The sequence below is a fragment of the Diceros bicornis genome, chromosome 31 (assembly GCF_020826845.1).
Source record: "Diceros bicornis minor isolate mBicDic1 chromosome 31, mDicBic1.mat.cur, whole genome shotgun sequence".
NCBI lineage: Eukaryota > Metazoa > Chordata > Mammalia > Perissodactyla > Rhinocerotidae > Diceros > Diceros bicornis.
Genome location: NC_080770.1, coordinates 33,291,502 through 33,308,766, shown reverse-complemented (window position 1 = coordinate 33,308,766; position 17,265 = coordinate 33,291,502). Strand labels below are relative to the sequence as shown.

At 41.7% G+C, this 17,265-nt stretch overlaps 1 protein-coding gene across 10 annotated transcripts in view; it reads left to right on the top strand.

Annotated features, from left to right (window-relative positions):
- The window catches only part of CD44 (CD44 molecule (Indian blood group)), an 87,315-nt gene that overhangs the window by 38,150 nt on the left and 31,900 nt on the right, over positions 1–17,265 (top strand). For 5 of the 10 annotated variants that reach the window (XM_058527148.1, XM_058527147.1, XM_058527151.1 and 2 more), the window contains exons 3-6: positions 1,217–1,350; positions 7,165–7,236; positions 9,351–9,584; positions 17,010–17,135. In XM_058527148.1, the coding sequence (XP_058383131.1) occupies positions 1,217–1,350; positions 7,165–7,236; positions 9,351–9,584; positions 17,010–17,135 (566 nt within the window). The remainder of the gene's footprint in view (positions 1–1,216; positions 1,351–7,164; positions 7,237–9,350; positions 9,585–17,009; positions 17,136–17,265) is intronic. The other 5 variants (XM_058527149.1, XM_058527153.1, XM_058527155.1 and 2 more) reach the window with 1 other exon arrangement.

Below are 17,265 nucleotides of genomic sequence, written 5' to 3'. Positions count from 1 at the left end.
CCTGAGCAGCTGCTCTCTTCAGTCTGCCCCACCCTGATTAGTAGCAATTCTCAGATATCTGGAAAGTTATTAACATTTAATTGCGTCCCCCACCGCTATGACCAAGCTAAGGAGTCCTTGGAGAAACCAGTCTGTCCGTGCAGATGAAGTTAGTCATGCAAGCTATAGTTGCGACATAGACCTAATGAATTTTGTATGCTCAGAAATTTCAAACTCACAGCCATTTCCATGGATCTTGTAGGACAATGCACTGTGAGCTGTTGCCCCTGGCAGGAAAGATGAAAAGGATCTACGCTGTGCATTTTAGCCAGCTCTGCATTTTCAAAAACTTGCTGGATTTACCTTCTCCCTCTCTGCCCTTCCTCTGCCACCACCTCATCCCTTGCAAATGGTATTTCCTCAGCCCACATCTAATTTTATATTCGGGAGAAATTGTGCAGTGAGTGAGAATTTAGCCACCATGACGCTGATAGAAGGGGCTGGGTGCTGTGTATTGTCTTCTTTCACATTTTGTCTAATGTTGCATTGCTATCTACTCAATCACTATTACTCCCATTTTAATGACGGTCAATTGACTACCACTGGCAATGGAATTATGCCTGGGATGCTCATGAGGCAAAATGCGCTTGTCTCTGGCATATAAACAGGGCGTTGAGTTTAGAGTACTGGAGTCTGGAGTGAGGGAATCACAGGAAAAGATGAGGCCAGGAAAGAAGGGCAGGGATGAGAAGTTAGGCAGGTTTGACACTTGCGGACTGAAATGAAGAGCCCCCTTCCTGGCTTATGGGAGCTGGTCAGTTTCTGCATTTCCTGAAAAATACAAAGGTAATGCAGAGCCACAGTTAATCTCACAAGATCAAGTGATCATTCTTCTGTCTTCTGTGACGCGGGCTTCCCTCTGCTTGCTCACACTGACCTGAGACTGGATCACAAATTTTATTTGAAACTAATTTTTCCTTTCATGAATCTATTTTTTTTAAAAAGTTCTTTGTAGAACTCCAAATAAAATGACTTTGTCTCTGTTAGCCTTGTTGATCCCTTTCGCTCTCTGTCGGCTGTTATTTCTGGATTTCATGTAGCTCAGTTGTTGAAACCTCTAATAGCCCTGGGGGTGAACTGAATGAACGTTGCCCTGTGTGGGGCGTCATTTGATGGGACGTTATGAAATCCCTGTCACAGCCTGGCAGGGGGGTAACCGCTGCTTTTCCTTTTGCAGGTACGGGTTCATAGAAGGGCATGTGGTGATCCCCCGGATCCACCCCAACTCCATCTGTGCAGCAAACAACACAGGGGTCTACATCCTCACGTCCAACACCTCCCAGTACGACACCTACTGCTTCAATGCTTCAGGTTGGTTCTAAGTGGATGGTCTCTGCATTTGGGGTTGCTTCTGGCATGTAAGCCTTCGGCAGCATGGCTGACAGCTGTTCAGTCTGGGCTTCAATGGAGATTCATGTAGCTTCCATTCACGTAACAGATGTTCCCTGAATACCTCTACAGCAGAGACAAGACTCCTGCCTCCAGGGTGCTTCCCTGCTAAGTTGGGGAGGCCAACAGTAAACAAATAAATATTAGATATTTTATATGAAATCAGAGGGTGACAAGCGCTGTAAAAAAGAAAGCAGAGCAAGAGGCTACAAGGTACTGGGGATGCCTTTTTCTCTGAGAATATGGTCAGGGAAAGTGCCTCTGAGGAGGCTCATTTAGGAGAGACCTGATTGAAGGGAGGGAGGAAAGCCATGGGCAGAGTGGGCATGTGGAGCATCGTGGCCTGTTCTGAGGACAGCAGGGAGGTTGGGGTGGACGAAGACCAGTGATCAGAGGGGAGAATGCCAAGGAATGGAGTCAGAGAGGTAAGCAGGGGCCAGATCACGCAGGGCCTTGTAGGCCGCGGTGGAGTTCGGATTTTATTCTCAGTGTGATGGGAAGCCATTGAAGGGTTTGAATAGAGGAGTGACATGAATCTACTGAAAGCATTGGGGCACAAGCCAATGGCTTAGCTTCGAGGTGTTTATTATATGTTGGGGCCAGAGAGAAGGCTCAGAGGCCTTTGACCTTCTTGAGTGTCCTTACCCAACAACTGAGAACCCCATAATTGGAGAATAAGAAAGCCAAGTAATTATGTGCATGCAGGGCTGCTGGCCAGGCCCCTTCCCTGTCTTTGGGACTTGCTTCCAACCACTAGCCTAGAAACTCATGACTACTAGTCTAATTCAGTAAAATTAAAGAATTCTATGCATCATGAATCTTCAGGGTCTTTTGAGAAAGGTTGAACCCATGAATGTCAAATTTCTGGATGCCAACAATCAAATATTTTACTTTTCAAACTGGGCCTTCTGTTCCCCCTAAAGGTTTGAGATTGTGTGAAGGGGAAAATGAAGCCACAAGGTAAACTTGACACGTCTTCCTGGCATGTCATTTTTCCTTCAAGATGGGACAGGGATGTTAAATTAGCTGGAAAGTGATTCAAGACATTATCTGTATGAGACAAACAGATATGATTATATGATGGCTTAAGGCATTGTTTTTATGAGACAAGTAGTTATTATATATGGTAGTAGAACATAAAATCTGCATGAGTTTTTAAGCTAAAGTAGGGACATCCAAAAAATTTTGAGGTTACATCAGTAGCTTTAGGCTATGGCATCCACCTACTATTGCATGAGCAGTAGAGATCAGAGTGGGAATTCAGAGGGGAAATCTAGAGTTTAGGAGAAAGAGAAGTGTCAGGGCTGGCTAGTTGGAATGGAGTGTGTGAAGCCAGTAAATTATGTCAAATATATACAGGACACCAAACCTATGGAGGGACACTCAAAACAAGAAGGAGAAGACTGCAGAATGTTTACTCCTCCCTGTCATATGAGCAAAGAACACAAATGGCGTTTGACCAAAAGGAGGAGAGTCTAACTGAGGCTAAACAGTACATGGCCGATACCCACACCCAGGATGTCCATTCTAATGACATGACAATGAGAAAAACTAAATGCAAATAAACAGGAAATAGACTCAGAGCAACATATGGTCTAGCCAGCTCCTCTCAGTGCCAGAGGTCAAGGAAGACTTTGTGCTTTAGATGAAAGGGTTGGTCACGTGGGAAAGGGCTAGCTCGAGACGACATGCTGTTGAGTGTCTCCAGGTACTGGCTGTTGCGTCTCCAGCTGAATCTTGTCGAGTGAATGTAGGCAATAAATTATGTTGTTGTGTATCCACATTGTCTCACCTGTTTTACAAATTGGTATCAGTTGCTGGAAAGAAGCTTAGCTCTCAAAGGTAGAAGCTCACACTGTTTTATTGCCTGGAGTTGACACCATCTAGGCAAGTCACTACTGGGACTTTTCTGCCCGCCCTTATTTTTGCCCATAAGGTTGGGCCTATCCTCAGAGAAGGGAGTGAACAGTACTAATTAACTTTCCTCTTCTCTGGGGAGGCTAGTTCAGTTGACAAGTTTGAGAAGTCCCCGGGGGGTGTATCGCATACCAAAATGGCTGTATTCAAGTAGAAAGTTCAAAGTGATGTTTTTCCTTTTCCCTTTTCCAAATTTGCTCAATGTGGATAGGCTGCTTTTATAAGTTTTTCTTTAAGTTTTAACCAGAGTATTTGTTGATCAGTTATGTGCACTCAGTACTGTGCTGGGCAGAGTGGGGCGAGAAAGAACTGGAGGCCGTATTTCTTGTCTTGGGAGTTAACAGTCTTGTTAAAGCAATAAGACAAAAAATGGAGGAGCTGGAGAAGAACATGTATCTAAGGATAAACAAATTCTAGGTACCTTGGTTTAGAGTCAGATGATGGGGTATTGAGTGAGACACAGATGTTGATACCATCTGCTTCACGCAAAGGCTCTCATTGGAAAGATCCTTGAACCTGGCTTAGCCTGAGAACTACAAGCAGGTGGTCGGGTTCCCCAACAGACTGACCACTGGGACCAAAGCCAGCTCAATCTTAGCAGATAGCTTTGGATGCATACAGTTTCAGGAGTATTTTTGTAAAACACAGCCTGCGGTTTACAAATAAATATAAAGCAGACCCTGAGAAGGCTTCTTGAGGTTGACTGCCTTATCCCTTGGCAGTAGGGCTCAGCGCAAGCCTGTGACTTCTGTGTTAACCACACAGAGAGCTGACGTGACTTAGTTCATTTTTGTTTGCTTTCAGTGCTTCATTCTCTTCTGCAGGTACGATTTAGGGGAAGAGTCTACATTCATTAGTTTATTCATTCAGTCTTTTATTCAACAAATATTTATTGGCTATCTAGCATGTCTTAGGCATTTAAGAAGGTGCCTTTCTATTTGGCACCAGTGATTGGCTAGACTGAAGAGTTAGTTTCTTTTGGCTATTTTGGTGCAGTGGAGCCGAGAATATAGCCCACTGGGAAGCCCACCTCAGAATCTTTCTAACAAATCCTTGAGTTCAGGAAAACCTCACCAGGCTTGATTCTCCCAGCAGTGCTGAGCTCGTTAAATGAAATGAAACACTGTCTAATGAGGCTCTGCTATCTGACATGGGAGCATGAGTGTATTAATTGCACATTTAGGTCACCATCCATCTTAGTATGCTTGCCAGATTTGATGTTCTTCATAAAGTTAAGGTGAATTGGAGCATGAAGGGGGTCCATTTGAACAAATGCTCTAATCATTTACAAAACTTTGTGTTTTTGGCATCATGCCCCATTCTGTTACAACTTAGCTCCTGGAACTTCCCAGTGCACTACTGTTACCTGCAGTTGTGTTTGAATTTGGGGGAGATTATTTCATCCCTGCAATTAAGAAGCAATAATCAGGCCTGTTTCTGGGTCTGTGCAACATAACCATATCAGAAGCATCTCACGATCAGGTCAGTTTCTGGTGGTGTCCCTGAGACAGACAGAGTAGCTATTCATCAAGATCTCCCAGATTGGCCCTATGCCCTGATTTTCAAATGAGGAAATCATTGGGAAAAAAATTTTTTTTTAAACTGTAAAAACCAAAAGAAATATTAATTATTATTGCCCCCATGACCTTGTGAATTCCTCAAAAGCAGAGGCAGGAACGTATTCATATTTTTGCTCCTTTTTTATTATGTGATCTAGCATATGTGTTGAGTAAATGCTTAAAATGAATAAATGAACTGATGTATCTGAAACTTCCTTTTATTATTTCTTATGGCATTGCCATTCAGTTTATCTAATTGCTTCTTGACCTGTTTATATTTCCAGATCATTTGGGGGGTTAACATCTTAGGTATGTTTACAGGAAGAATGGACCCTTGAAAAATTATATTGTTACTTTTTTCCTTTTTCATTCATTCAACAAATATTTATTGTGTCTCTCTGTTTCCATCACACATAAATGGTGATGGCCACATATATCTGTCTTCTGGCCAAGACAGATAAGGTTACAACTCATCTTATGGAGCTTACGTATTTCTATAGAGGTGGGTGGGTAGCAGGGGGTAGGGGTTGGGAGATGTGCCATGAACAGCCATCAGGTAAAATGAATAAGATAATTTTAGATAGCGGTAAGCCTGAAGAAGAAATGAGAGCAGGGTCATATGTGATGGTGATGGGTGTGGGGGTGTGGTGTGGGGCTGGTTTAGATCGGATGGTGAGGAATGGCCTTACCAAGGAGGTGACTTTCTCTTTGAAGAGTCTCTCTTCTGAGAAATATTTTAATCAGGCTTTGCAAGAATGGCTTTTCCTAACACCCTGCTTTTCTCTAGTTGAATATAAAGCTGCCAGTTAGTTTCACTATGAGGCCAAAGAAATAGGCCTGTAAAGGACATCCCCTTTATCTGTGGGAAAAGATGCTCCTAGGAACTGGGACGCAACCAAAACCTGTTTTGTTCAACTTGTGTTTTTGTCCAGTGTTATGGCAGGACACTTAAGATACTTGTGACAACAGCCTTCGTTGTGATAGCAGGCTGCCTGCCTGCCTGCCTCCATCCATCCATCCGTCCTTCTATCCATCCATTCCTTTCTTCCTTCCTCTTTGCCAAGAAGCAACTCTGGAGAAACCAAACTAACAAATTTCCGTTTTACATTAAAACTCACACACACACACACACACACACACACACACACACACACAGTATAAAAGCTATAATGCACAAATGGATCCAACCTTCCTAGAACAGCAAAGCCAATTTCAAGCTCTTTGAGTTTTTAGAACTCAACACAAGGTCTAGTTACCTAATAGGGTGATTGGGCACGAATGAAACAGTTTTCTAAGACGTTCTGCAGTTTTCTTTTAGGACTCAAGGGATGGCATGCGGGGTGGAACTTTCAGGATCTGTTTTCAGAGGCTTTACACAGTGTTACTCTGAGGGCTACTAGGAATGCCTGTGAGTGACCAGGCAGGCCCAAGGCACAGTCAGAAATCTATTCCTGAAGAAGGGGGGAAAGTAAAAGATAAATGAAAGACAAAAGAGAAAGAAGCCAGAGGTGCCCATAGTGAGATATGCTGAAACAGCAGTCTCAGGAGATATTCTGGGTGCCAAGGCCCTCAGAGACTACATGCTGAGAAGCAGCTTATACAAAGTAGGCATCTAAATAGATTAAAGTTAATAAATTAATTATTACATTAATAAAAAGACTAAGATAAGTTTGTTTTTAAATATTTCTATCAAGTAAATTTTTTGTGGATTATTTTATATGAATCTTCAGATTCTCATGCTGTTCATGTTGGTAAATATTTGATTGTATTAGTCTGCCATGTTTTTCCATCATTTCTGTAGGTTATTAGGATTACACATGATTTTCTCATTATAGTTCATACATTTCTTTATTTTAAAACGGTTTTACAATGTTCCCACATTACTTTTACAATAACAAATGAAAAAGATAATTTCTAATGTATGCTTCGTTAGAGAAGGACTGTCTATCTTGTTCACCATTGTGCCCCCAGCCTTCTACAAGGCCTGATATAGAACACGTGTGTTTGTTAACGAATGAATTTGTTGGGGTGAGTAGGGGAACAAGTAGGCTTCCAGAAATATATGAAGCTAAATAAATATGGAAAATGCATCACAAAGATCAAAGAAGTTCCTAGAAGACTTAACCAAGTTTCAGAAAAAGAAAATTAGTTGGGATAAGTTATAAGTTTGGGATATATAAGTCCTAGCTAACTAATAGACATGATTTTGCTCATATTTTTTTAAGACATCTCATGCCTTTTTTTCTTTTCTACCCCATAGCTCCACCTGGAGAAGAAGACTGCTCATCAGTCACTGACCTGCCCAACGCCTTTGAAGGACCCATTACCATAAGTACGTATCTCTTCTCACCTTGACTGAGTTTCCCTGTGCTTGGGAATGGGATCAGGTGCATTTTCTGTTTTATATTTGAATGAATATTGAATGTTACTTCCCTAAGGCTAGGGATGGTGGGCTACAGCTCAGTGTTTCTCCCCCTTTCCCTCGATGGCTTGAAACAGCTCTCTGGTTTACCCTAACACATTGTTCCTCCAACTTCAGTCATTTGAAAACAAGTTTCACATTTTTGGGGGCATATCTCTGTACACAGCACTATCATTTACTTGATATTTTTCGGTTAAGTGACCCATTCTTTTCTACTCAAAATACGTTTATTTTAAAAAAAGAAACTGCAAATGGAAAAAGAGCATCCCTTGTCATAAGTAGTAGATAACCTTAAAAATAAATTTAAATGCAAGAAGTATTCAATAATGTCCTTAAATTCTACCTGCTGAAGGCTCTAATAGAAGGAGATTCATAAGTGTTGGTAGGGGCATTCCAGCCCACCAAATTTTCCATTTGATTTAACTGAAGTATTGAAAGATAGTTTTGAAGAGTATAAACTTCCTGATATATGTTTCAACATTTTTATACCACGTCCACCTGAAATCGTGCCGATCATCCACAGAGGTAGGTATCAGCACTGTAGAAAACAGAATATCTCAAGCAGAACTTTCAAACAGCTCAGCCTCTTAGCCCCAATCTCATTGCCCCTGAGCCTCGTTTCTCTGAGAAGTAGCACGGTATTGAGGAGGCCTGCCTTCCGCCTCCTGAGAACAGACCTCTCAGTGTGCATAGGTGGTGGCGGTGGCAGGGGGACGAGAATCTGCCCAGACCACACACATCCAGCCCGCAGTGTTATGTAAGGAATTGTCCCTGGCCTATCCCTTGCAAAAGGGAGGAGAGGCCTGCAGTGTGAGATGTGCTGTTTCAGTGAGGTCTGGTTTGAATCTTAGAGGAATGACTTACTCTTTCTGAGCCTCTGTTTTCTCACCTGGGTAGTGGAACAACATCTGAGAATTGTCGTGGAAATTCAGAACAATAATATGTCTATAGCTGCTCAATAAATCCTCCACTTCTGTGGTCCCCACAGATCTCTTCTGACGTCCAGACTTATACAAGTTTGGTCGTATTCCCTTATCAGATCTCATTTGCAGCGATTATCAGGATGACTGGGACTTTGTTTTTTAATTTATGCTTTGTTAATAGTTCCACTTGAGCAAGCTAGATAGGTAGACAAAAGGAATCTTTAGTCTTACCAAGACAATACAGCGGAAAATAATTTCAGCTAAATGCGCACTTACGTAGTGAGTGGCCAGACATGAAGGCAGCAAATACTTTTAGGAAGGAACAACGAACAAATTCCTTCTGGCTTTTCCCCCTCTTGTCTATTCTAGTCATTTGCTTGTTTAAACCGAAGATTTTGATCTTTCTATACATCCATGCTTGTTAATTTCAAGGCTGAATTTCACAGAGGATGGCAGAGGCTCTGTCAATATTTAAGCATTCTGATTTCCCAGCCAGAAGTAAGGATTCGCCTAAACTGACAAAATTTGCTCCTTAAAAAGAACATCTAATTCTTCATGGGTTTACCAATATATCTTCCCTGTCAAGACTGCTTTCTGTCTTCTACTTCAAATCCTTTCTGGAAATAGATGGAATTAATAGCAACAAATTTTACATGTACTTCAGAAGGGAGAGTAGGGACCAGGCGGGAGAATTTCCATTTGTTGAGCACCAACTATGTTTTGAATACTATGCTAAGCACTTTACAAGGTATCATATAGTGCTCATAACAGAAAGTAGTATTGTCCCCGTCTACAAATGACAAAACTGAAGCTCAGTGAGCTACCTTGTCTAGAGCCACACGAAGCTGGGACGCAAACATGGAGACTCCCAGACACATCCTCTTTCCTCTCCCCGTTTCCAGTGTTGGGGGAGTGGAGGAGGGTGCACTTTCTTAGTGCCTCAGCCACTCTGTCCCCCACTAGATAGGTAGTTAGGTGTGTTTTTCTTAACAAAAAAGAAAAGATAGCTTTGAAGTCACTGTCTTCTATGATATTCCAGTCTTCCCTGTACTCTGGGAATGTCAGCTGTCCCGTTCTGAAAGTGCCTTCTCTCTCTCCCAGCTATTGTGAACCGTGATGGCACCCGCTACAGCAAGAAGGGCGAGTACAGAACTAACCCTGAAGACATCAACCCCAGCACCCAGGCTGACGAGGACGTGAGCAGTGGATCCTCCAGTGAAAGAAGCACTTCAGGAGGTTACAGCATCTTCCACACCCACCTTCCCACCACACGCCCCACCCAAGACCAAGGCAGTCCCTGGGTGTCTGACCACTCAGAGAACACTCCCACTACCAGTAAGGAGAATGAATCACTGTGCTTTCCAATAGCGATACATTTGCAAAAATGTCTCTAATTTTCCTGAGTGATAGGCACTTATGTGTTGATTGTCTCCTGTCTCTAGAAGTAGGTGACATCACGTGGGGAGGTGGCTCTGGCAGTTGTCAGTGCTCTGTCTGCATTGACTGCTACTGCCTACAATTATTTCCATCTACAACTCTGTTTTCAAGAGGTGCCATATTGGAAGTTTCTTAGAAGAACTTCCCTTGTTCTCTTCTCCCTGGGATATGGTGACACTTCGAGGCTGATACAGAAGCTATTTTCTGTTTTGCGTGTTTCCTTCTTGCTCTTATCCCCGTATGGATAAGACTGTTTTCATCAAGTTGGGATCATAGCATATGCATACCATTCCATCTGCTACTTTTTTCAACTTAACTTTGTATTTTTATGTTTTGACATGATTTATATTCATATTATTGATTGTATAGTATTCAGTTATATTCATCACCCGTGGTTTACTAAACAATTCCTTTGTTTTGGTCAAAAGAAGCATATCTGAAGGAGTTACCTGATCAAGTTAAATCTGCGTAAGAGTTTTATTTCCGGCCTATCGGGGAAGGCTCCTAACACTTGCTCAGTCTGTGTGGGCGATTGAGGACTTGGGACGGCGAGAGCGGAAATATGTAAACACTGCGTCAGGTTGCTTTGGGTCTTGGCCCCTCATGATCCGCTTTCATTGGAAAGCGTTTACATCTCCCTCTTGTCTCTTTCTTTGCTTCCCTCTGCTTTTTCCCTGTGGTTTGTTGTAGAACAGGTTTCCAGATTGGCTGCGCTCCTTCTGTGGAGGATGGTTCAAACTCAGATAGGGCATCTGCCTCTGGGCAGCTTTCCTAGTATGGTGTGGATTTTCTCTTTTCCTGGCTGCGCTTCTTGGCAGGTGGAACTCTGGTCTCCAAAGAGTGTGGCAGAAATCTACTGGTTTGTGAATGTGAAGTCGGGGAACTTTTCTATCCCTTGTCACCCAGAAGCCAGGGCAACCTCCAGAGCATTCTGATTTAATGGAAGGTTACGTGCTCAACAGGGGGTTAAATTTCTGGTAGAAGCTTGCTGAGGGGTTGATGCAAATAGGCTCAGGGTTCTGGTCATCCTCTGCAGATTCTTTGACGCAGACTTTTTCAAATTGCCCATGCTTTCCTGGATTATTGGCTCTCTGGAGATTGTGTCACCTCATTGTCTGTAATCCCATGGACAGCCCTTCATGAAAGAAGCTTCCACAAACCAAGCAGGCAGTGCTGCTGGCTACTTGCTACTCCTTGGGTTCCCTGACTTTTAAAAGTAGCCATGTTGAAGGTGTTTATCATCAGGGCATGCAATTTTGTCTGGTGTTGGCAAACACAACAATTAGTGGTCTCAGCAAAAACCAGATCAGGTCTACCCTGAAGTACCATTTCCCACCAAAGAAGAAAACCCTGACAAGATATATCTTATGGGAATTAGATGAAGTTAACATTCAAGCTGCTAATAGCCTATCTTAAATAATGAGTATCTCACATGTGCTTTAGAAAAGGCAGTTGGCACATTCTATGAACACTCCTAGCACGTCTTTTAAGGGCTGCACCTCTCCTGCCTAAGCTCATCAGTAAAGGCGTTTGAGGGCCTGCTATGTACCAGCCTGTTTGAAGGCTTGGGATCCAGTGCTGACACCGTTAGAAGTAATATTGAAGAGAAGTAAGCTAGTCATTCGTTCAAGCAATATTTGAGCTCTTCTCTGTGCCAGATGTTGCTCTGGCTGCTGAGGACCCAGAGTTGGACCCGTGTTCACAGAGCCTGTATGCCGTTCAGAAATCAAGGGGAAGAAGGAATGCTTTGAGACTTAATTAAAACATAGTTCAGGACTTGGGTTGAGAACAGAATTGTGCATTCCTCTTTCAGAGTACTTAGCTAAGTTTCTTTTGGTGGTTTAGGAAAAGAGAGACTCATTTGTCCAGCAAAATGAGTCCAGGGCTAACCTGAGGGTCATTGAAGTGCTGTAGGATCCAGTAAGGCCCGTTGCAGCTCCAAATTCATCAATTCATGTGCAGAAGGGTGTCCAAGAAAGCAAGCAGATGGAAACTTGAAAGTAGCCTATGGCATACTAGAAAACGTTACAATTGATAAGTTCCTGAAGAGACTAGATGTTCTAAGGCCAGTGAGGAGATACCCGAAACTTCAGGACTGTTGGACTGAGAGTTGGGACTCAGCAAGACGGGGTGATTGCAAATCCTCCCTAAGGCGCACAGGAGGGCAGAGGTCAAGAGGAGGGCTGGCTGAGTACATCCAAGCCTGTCTTCGGCTCAGCTGGCACATTCCTTCCTTAAGGGTCCTTAGTGGGTGGCGATAGGGAAAGCCAGTAAGAACAACCATCTGGGGAGGTTTTGACTTCCCGCAGACTTTTTATTATAAATGCTGTTTTCGGAAGAGCCTTCCTGGAGGCGTGTCATCAGCCTCTTTTCTATTGGTGATTTGGAATTCTTTGGAATCCAGAAACCTAAACTAATTCAGGAAGCAGACTCCTGCCTCCGAATGCTCTACTTCCTTGTCTTCTGGGTGTCAAAGAAACGTATATATTATTAAAAAAAAAAAATATATATATATATATATGTATATAGGTCTGGCATGGCCTACTTGGATGGGGAAAATTGAAAACTGCTGGCTAGGCAGTAGCTTTTTCCATTTTCCCAGAATCTCATACAACTCGTTTCAGGAAGACAGAAATAATGCAAATTTCTCTCTTGCTCTTTCTTGTATGTTTGCTTCTTGTTGGTCTCTTCCTGATGTACTATAGGGCGAGGGTGGCAGGAGCTATGTATCTTTATAATAAAGTTTCTGAGGTGAGAACAGAGTGCTGTGAATTTTCCAGGGGCTGCTCGGGTTTATCTGGGGCTGTCACTGGTAAAATTGGCTCCTATCTCTCTACTTTCTATTCTGTGCAAATGTGTCCTTTGTCGCATGGAACGTCTTGTGCGGGTTGTTGACGTTGGATGTGTATAGAGTCTAAGTTTTTAACCTGGAGTTTGTGGACTTCCAGTAGGTTCAATGATAGACCATAAGGTAGTCAAGAGCCACCTGAAATAATATGCAAAATTTTGAGAGCGTGTATGTGTGGGATCACTTTTTTGAGGAGGGAAGCTGTAACATGTCCGATTTTGAAAGAGGTGTATGACTCAAAATGGTTTATAAAAATCTCAACTGTTTAGATGTTTATCTTGATGATCTTTGCTGTTCTTCTACAGGGAAACATTCTGGACTCAAGTCCAACTTGAGAATCAAATGAGTGATTTCAAATTGTAAAGTCTTACTGATTGTCCTTTCTCTAATTTGAACAGAGTCCAGAATTTCTCCAACTTGGGCAGTTGTGTTTCTTTTCTGGAAACACATTCTGAGTTAGAATTAAAAGTGAAGAAAGTGATAGGTGGATACTTGAGAAAGCTTGATCTGATTTCAACACTTTGAACACACGCCCTTTGCAAAGTTCCTGCTCAAGTGTAAAGCTTGACTTGAAGTTAACAAGTACGGGTGGAGGTTTGAAATGCTGATTGTCATCACAAGCTACCCAGATAAAATGGTAGACCCGAAGGATACAGGCAAGCACCTCTAAAGATGCTCCAAAAATAAATTAATGAAAGCAACTTTAGGAAATGCTACATCAAAGACCTTCATTTCGTGGCGGGGTCATCCAGTCAAGTAGATATAAAATCTCTTTTCCATCACAGGTTATTAAGTTGCTACTTGATTTTGCTCTGAGCCTGTATTCAGGGGGTTCAGTCTGAAGAATGAGCCGCACTGAACTGATACCCATATAGAATTTGCATTTCTGATGCTATCCTAAGGTGCTAAGAGACTTTAGGAGACTGGAAAGATAAAATCAGGCCTTGGTTTTTTCTGATCTTCATTCTGTAATAGATACAGACAGAATACATAGACAGAACTGAGAGTAAAGGTTTTGTAGAAAGATCTTACTGAATGATAATTTCATAATTGATCCAGTTACTTCAACTGTGCACTCAAACAGCCATGCAGCAGCTCACGTGCAAAATAATTGGATATGGTCCTGGTTTGGTAATTCACAGCCTAAGACTCAAGATCGGACAACAACAGCAGTGACAGGTAAACTGTGATGCCTTTTGTTTACTCGTTGTCCTGAATGCCAAGTCTTTCAGTGTTAAGGAAAAGGGCGACCGTTATCATGCTGAAGTTTTCTATTGATGCTCCGTCAGCATCCTCAGTGAGAACAAGGTCTAGTACCATTTCATTTATCAGAGAGGCCCATGGATCTGGGCATATGACTGGATACTCCTAAATATCCTGCTTGTTTTCCTTTTGGCAATAGGCACATAGAATTAGAGTTATTTTTCTTTCAGAGACTTCAATTAGGAGATTCACTCAGAACATGTCCTCTAGAAAGAAGTCTATTAGAAAAGTAATAAAAATAGTGCTGATGTTCTGATTGCATATCATAGTGATTAAGATAATTCTGGAGAGAGAGAGAGTGCAGAATAACAGACATGCTATTTTTAAATGTTTACATTGTTTATCTTCTTGGCACAAACATTGTGAAGGAAATGGTCTTGTTGGTGTTTCATCTTGGGTCATTTCTGGGCTTTCTTGATAGCTGAAAAAAAAATCTAGGGGCCGGCCCGGTGGCGCAAGCGGTTAAGTGCGCGCGCTCCGCTGTGGTGGCCCGGGGTTCGCTGGTTCGGATCCCGGGCGCGCACCGATGCACTGCTTGGCAAGCCATGCTGTGGCGGCGTCCCATATAAAGTGGAGGAAGATGGGCACAGATGTTAGCCCAGGGCCGTCTTCCTCAGCAAAAAAAGAGGAGGATTGGCGGATGTTAGCACAGGGCTGATCTCCTCACAAAAAAAAAAAAAAAAAAAATCTAATTCACCTTACCTTTGTATTGGGGAATTTAAAGATGGTTCCAGCCTCTCTGAACTTTTTTTCAGTTTTTCACCTAATAATATCTAATATTCTTCCGATGCGCGTCACGGTTGCAGAAATGGCCGTCTTTGGAAGTCCTCAAATCAGGACTCTTGCTTCTGGTCTTATTACTGAGACTATAGGGTCACTGTATCTCTGTCTGTCTTTCCTGACTGATTATCCTATTTTCAAAAACTAGACTCAAAATGTCCTGTTCCGCTTTGCAAAATATAGTGTTTATATAAAAAGTGACTATGAGCAAGGTTGCTAGAGAATTTGGATTCTAAGTGGAGAAAAGTGGAAAGGCATCTTTTTTTAGTCTTCTGCTTCCTGTGTCATTCTCCCATGTTTTGGGGATAGCTGGGATTATGTGTCTGGGATTCCTGGCGGAAATGTCATATCCTAAATTCTTGGAGAATGATATTGGTTGGCCAAGATAGAGTGTGTAGAAGATGAAGGGCTAGGATTCTGAAGAGCTAGGTTTTGGAATCATAGACTTAGATTTGGAGAAGATCTTTGATGGTCTAGTTCAATCAATGCTTGTAATCATTTAATCTCTTACACAACTTTCCTGCTAAGAGAGCTTTCTGATGGTGGGGAACATAATACTTTATGAAGAAGCTCATTGTTGGATAGCTCAGATTATTACCTTTTTAAATTAAATATTTGGAAGAATATTCATTTCCCTGAAATTCACACCACAGGTCCTAGTTTGGCCTTTTGGGAGCACAGACAAAAATTTAATCTCTCTCTTATGTTATAGCCTTTTAAAATTCAAAGACTGCTCTCATGTTCTCTCGATACCTCTTTGTTGTTTAGCTTTCTGACTTTAAACAAGTCAAGGTCTGTCCAGCACAATTTTTTCATCTGTAAGATGAGGAGCATGAACCAGTTGATATTTAAGGTCCTTCCATCTTTGACATTCTATGGACTCCTTTTTGGCCCCTGAAGGAAATGGAGCTTCTACGCTTTTTCCTTTTCTTTCTGCCATCTGTATCAACTACAGATAATTCTTTTGGGTAGTAAAGGAGTTAAAGCATATACAACGTTATTTCTTAGGAACTGATAATTAACCTTTCAGCAATCAATTCAATTATGGTTACAATGGCTTTGATGAGCACTAGTGGTATAACTCCCAAAACAGCAACCAACAGGCAAGAAGCCCAGGATTGGTTTGCATGGTGTTTTCAACCATCATAGTCCAAGAATTATCTTCACACAACAATGAAAATGGCTGTTAATGAATTGTGATTATCTCATTCCATATGTTTTTTTGACAGTCTTCAGTAATCCTCATTGACCTCTGGGATGTTGTCAAAGTCAAGTCCATTCTGGTTTCACAAAAGATTTTGATAGCTTTGATGACAAAATGACTTTGAGATCTGTGTGTTTGATTTTATAGCACTAATAAGTAGATTTCTTCTTTCTACTCTATGGAATTAATATAACCATGGAGGAGGTTAATAAGGAGCTGTGAAAAGGAGCCAGGTCTTTCTGGATGACAGGACAAACTTTTGACTCTGAAAGATACTCTAAAATGACCAAAGTCATAAAAAGTTCTTGACTTTTCATGAGAAAATAAAATAACAGAGCTAGAGATAACAAAATATAGAAAATCTCCATCACTGGAACTATCCTTGGGGTAGACATTAATAGTATGAAAAGACAAATGGTCATTCCAAAAGATCGTGAATCTCACTCAAAATGTAGAAAACCCCTTTTCAGTAAAGAGACATCTTCTGCAGTAACCACTGAGAAGAGCTGGAGGATTTCCATCTCCTTTCCTATGATTGCATCCAAAAGGGAAAAAGTGAGCATTTCTCAAAATCTTGGCTACAGTCCACTTTAGTCAACACTTCTGATTGATTAATAAATGCCAAGCATGATTTCTCTGTTAACCGACTAACTTTTTTTTGCTCTGTGCTAAAGTATTGTTGGGAACAGCAGTGTAGCTTTCATTTGCGTTCAGAGCTACAACAATTGGACGCTAGAGAAGATCAAAAAGTGAATTATTAAATTATGAATTCAACTATGGAATTTTAGAAATGATCGACATGTGTTTAGATTCCAAGGTTTTTCTGAAGGTGGCTTGACACAACAAATAGGCACATGTGAAATCTATTCTTGACATCCTAGCTTTAATGGTGTACGCTTAGTAAGTCAACAATAAATGCATCTGAAAGCATGGGGGGTGTTCACTGGCCTTTTTTTCTTTTACTACTTTGGTGGGGTTATGTCCATATTTATTGTTTTAACTTCCTTGAAGAGAATGTTCAGTTATAAAAATCATGGCCTATTGTTTTTAGATCTATGTACTAGCTTCAGAGACCAGGATATAAGGATTTGGGGTATACAAGTCAAATGTCTTGCTTTCTTCTTATAATCTGGGGAATTCCATTATGCACCCTGTGCCTGATTTTATTCCTTTGTCAAATGGGTTGCTTGACATCCAGCTCAGCCACTAACATGAGTCACCACAACAGGTACGGATTCAAATATCATCTCAGCAGGCTGGGAGCCAACTGAAGAAAATGAAGATGAAAGAGACAAACACCCCAGTTATTCTGGATCAGGCATTGATGATGATGAAGATTTTATCTCCAGCACCAGTAAGAATAATCAATTACAGTGGAATCATTTATGCAAGGTTTACCGATTAAGCTGAGTGATGCCCAATAGTATCGATCTTGGGAAATAGTTAATATGAAAAATGAGCATGAGCCTATGATCATACCTTAG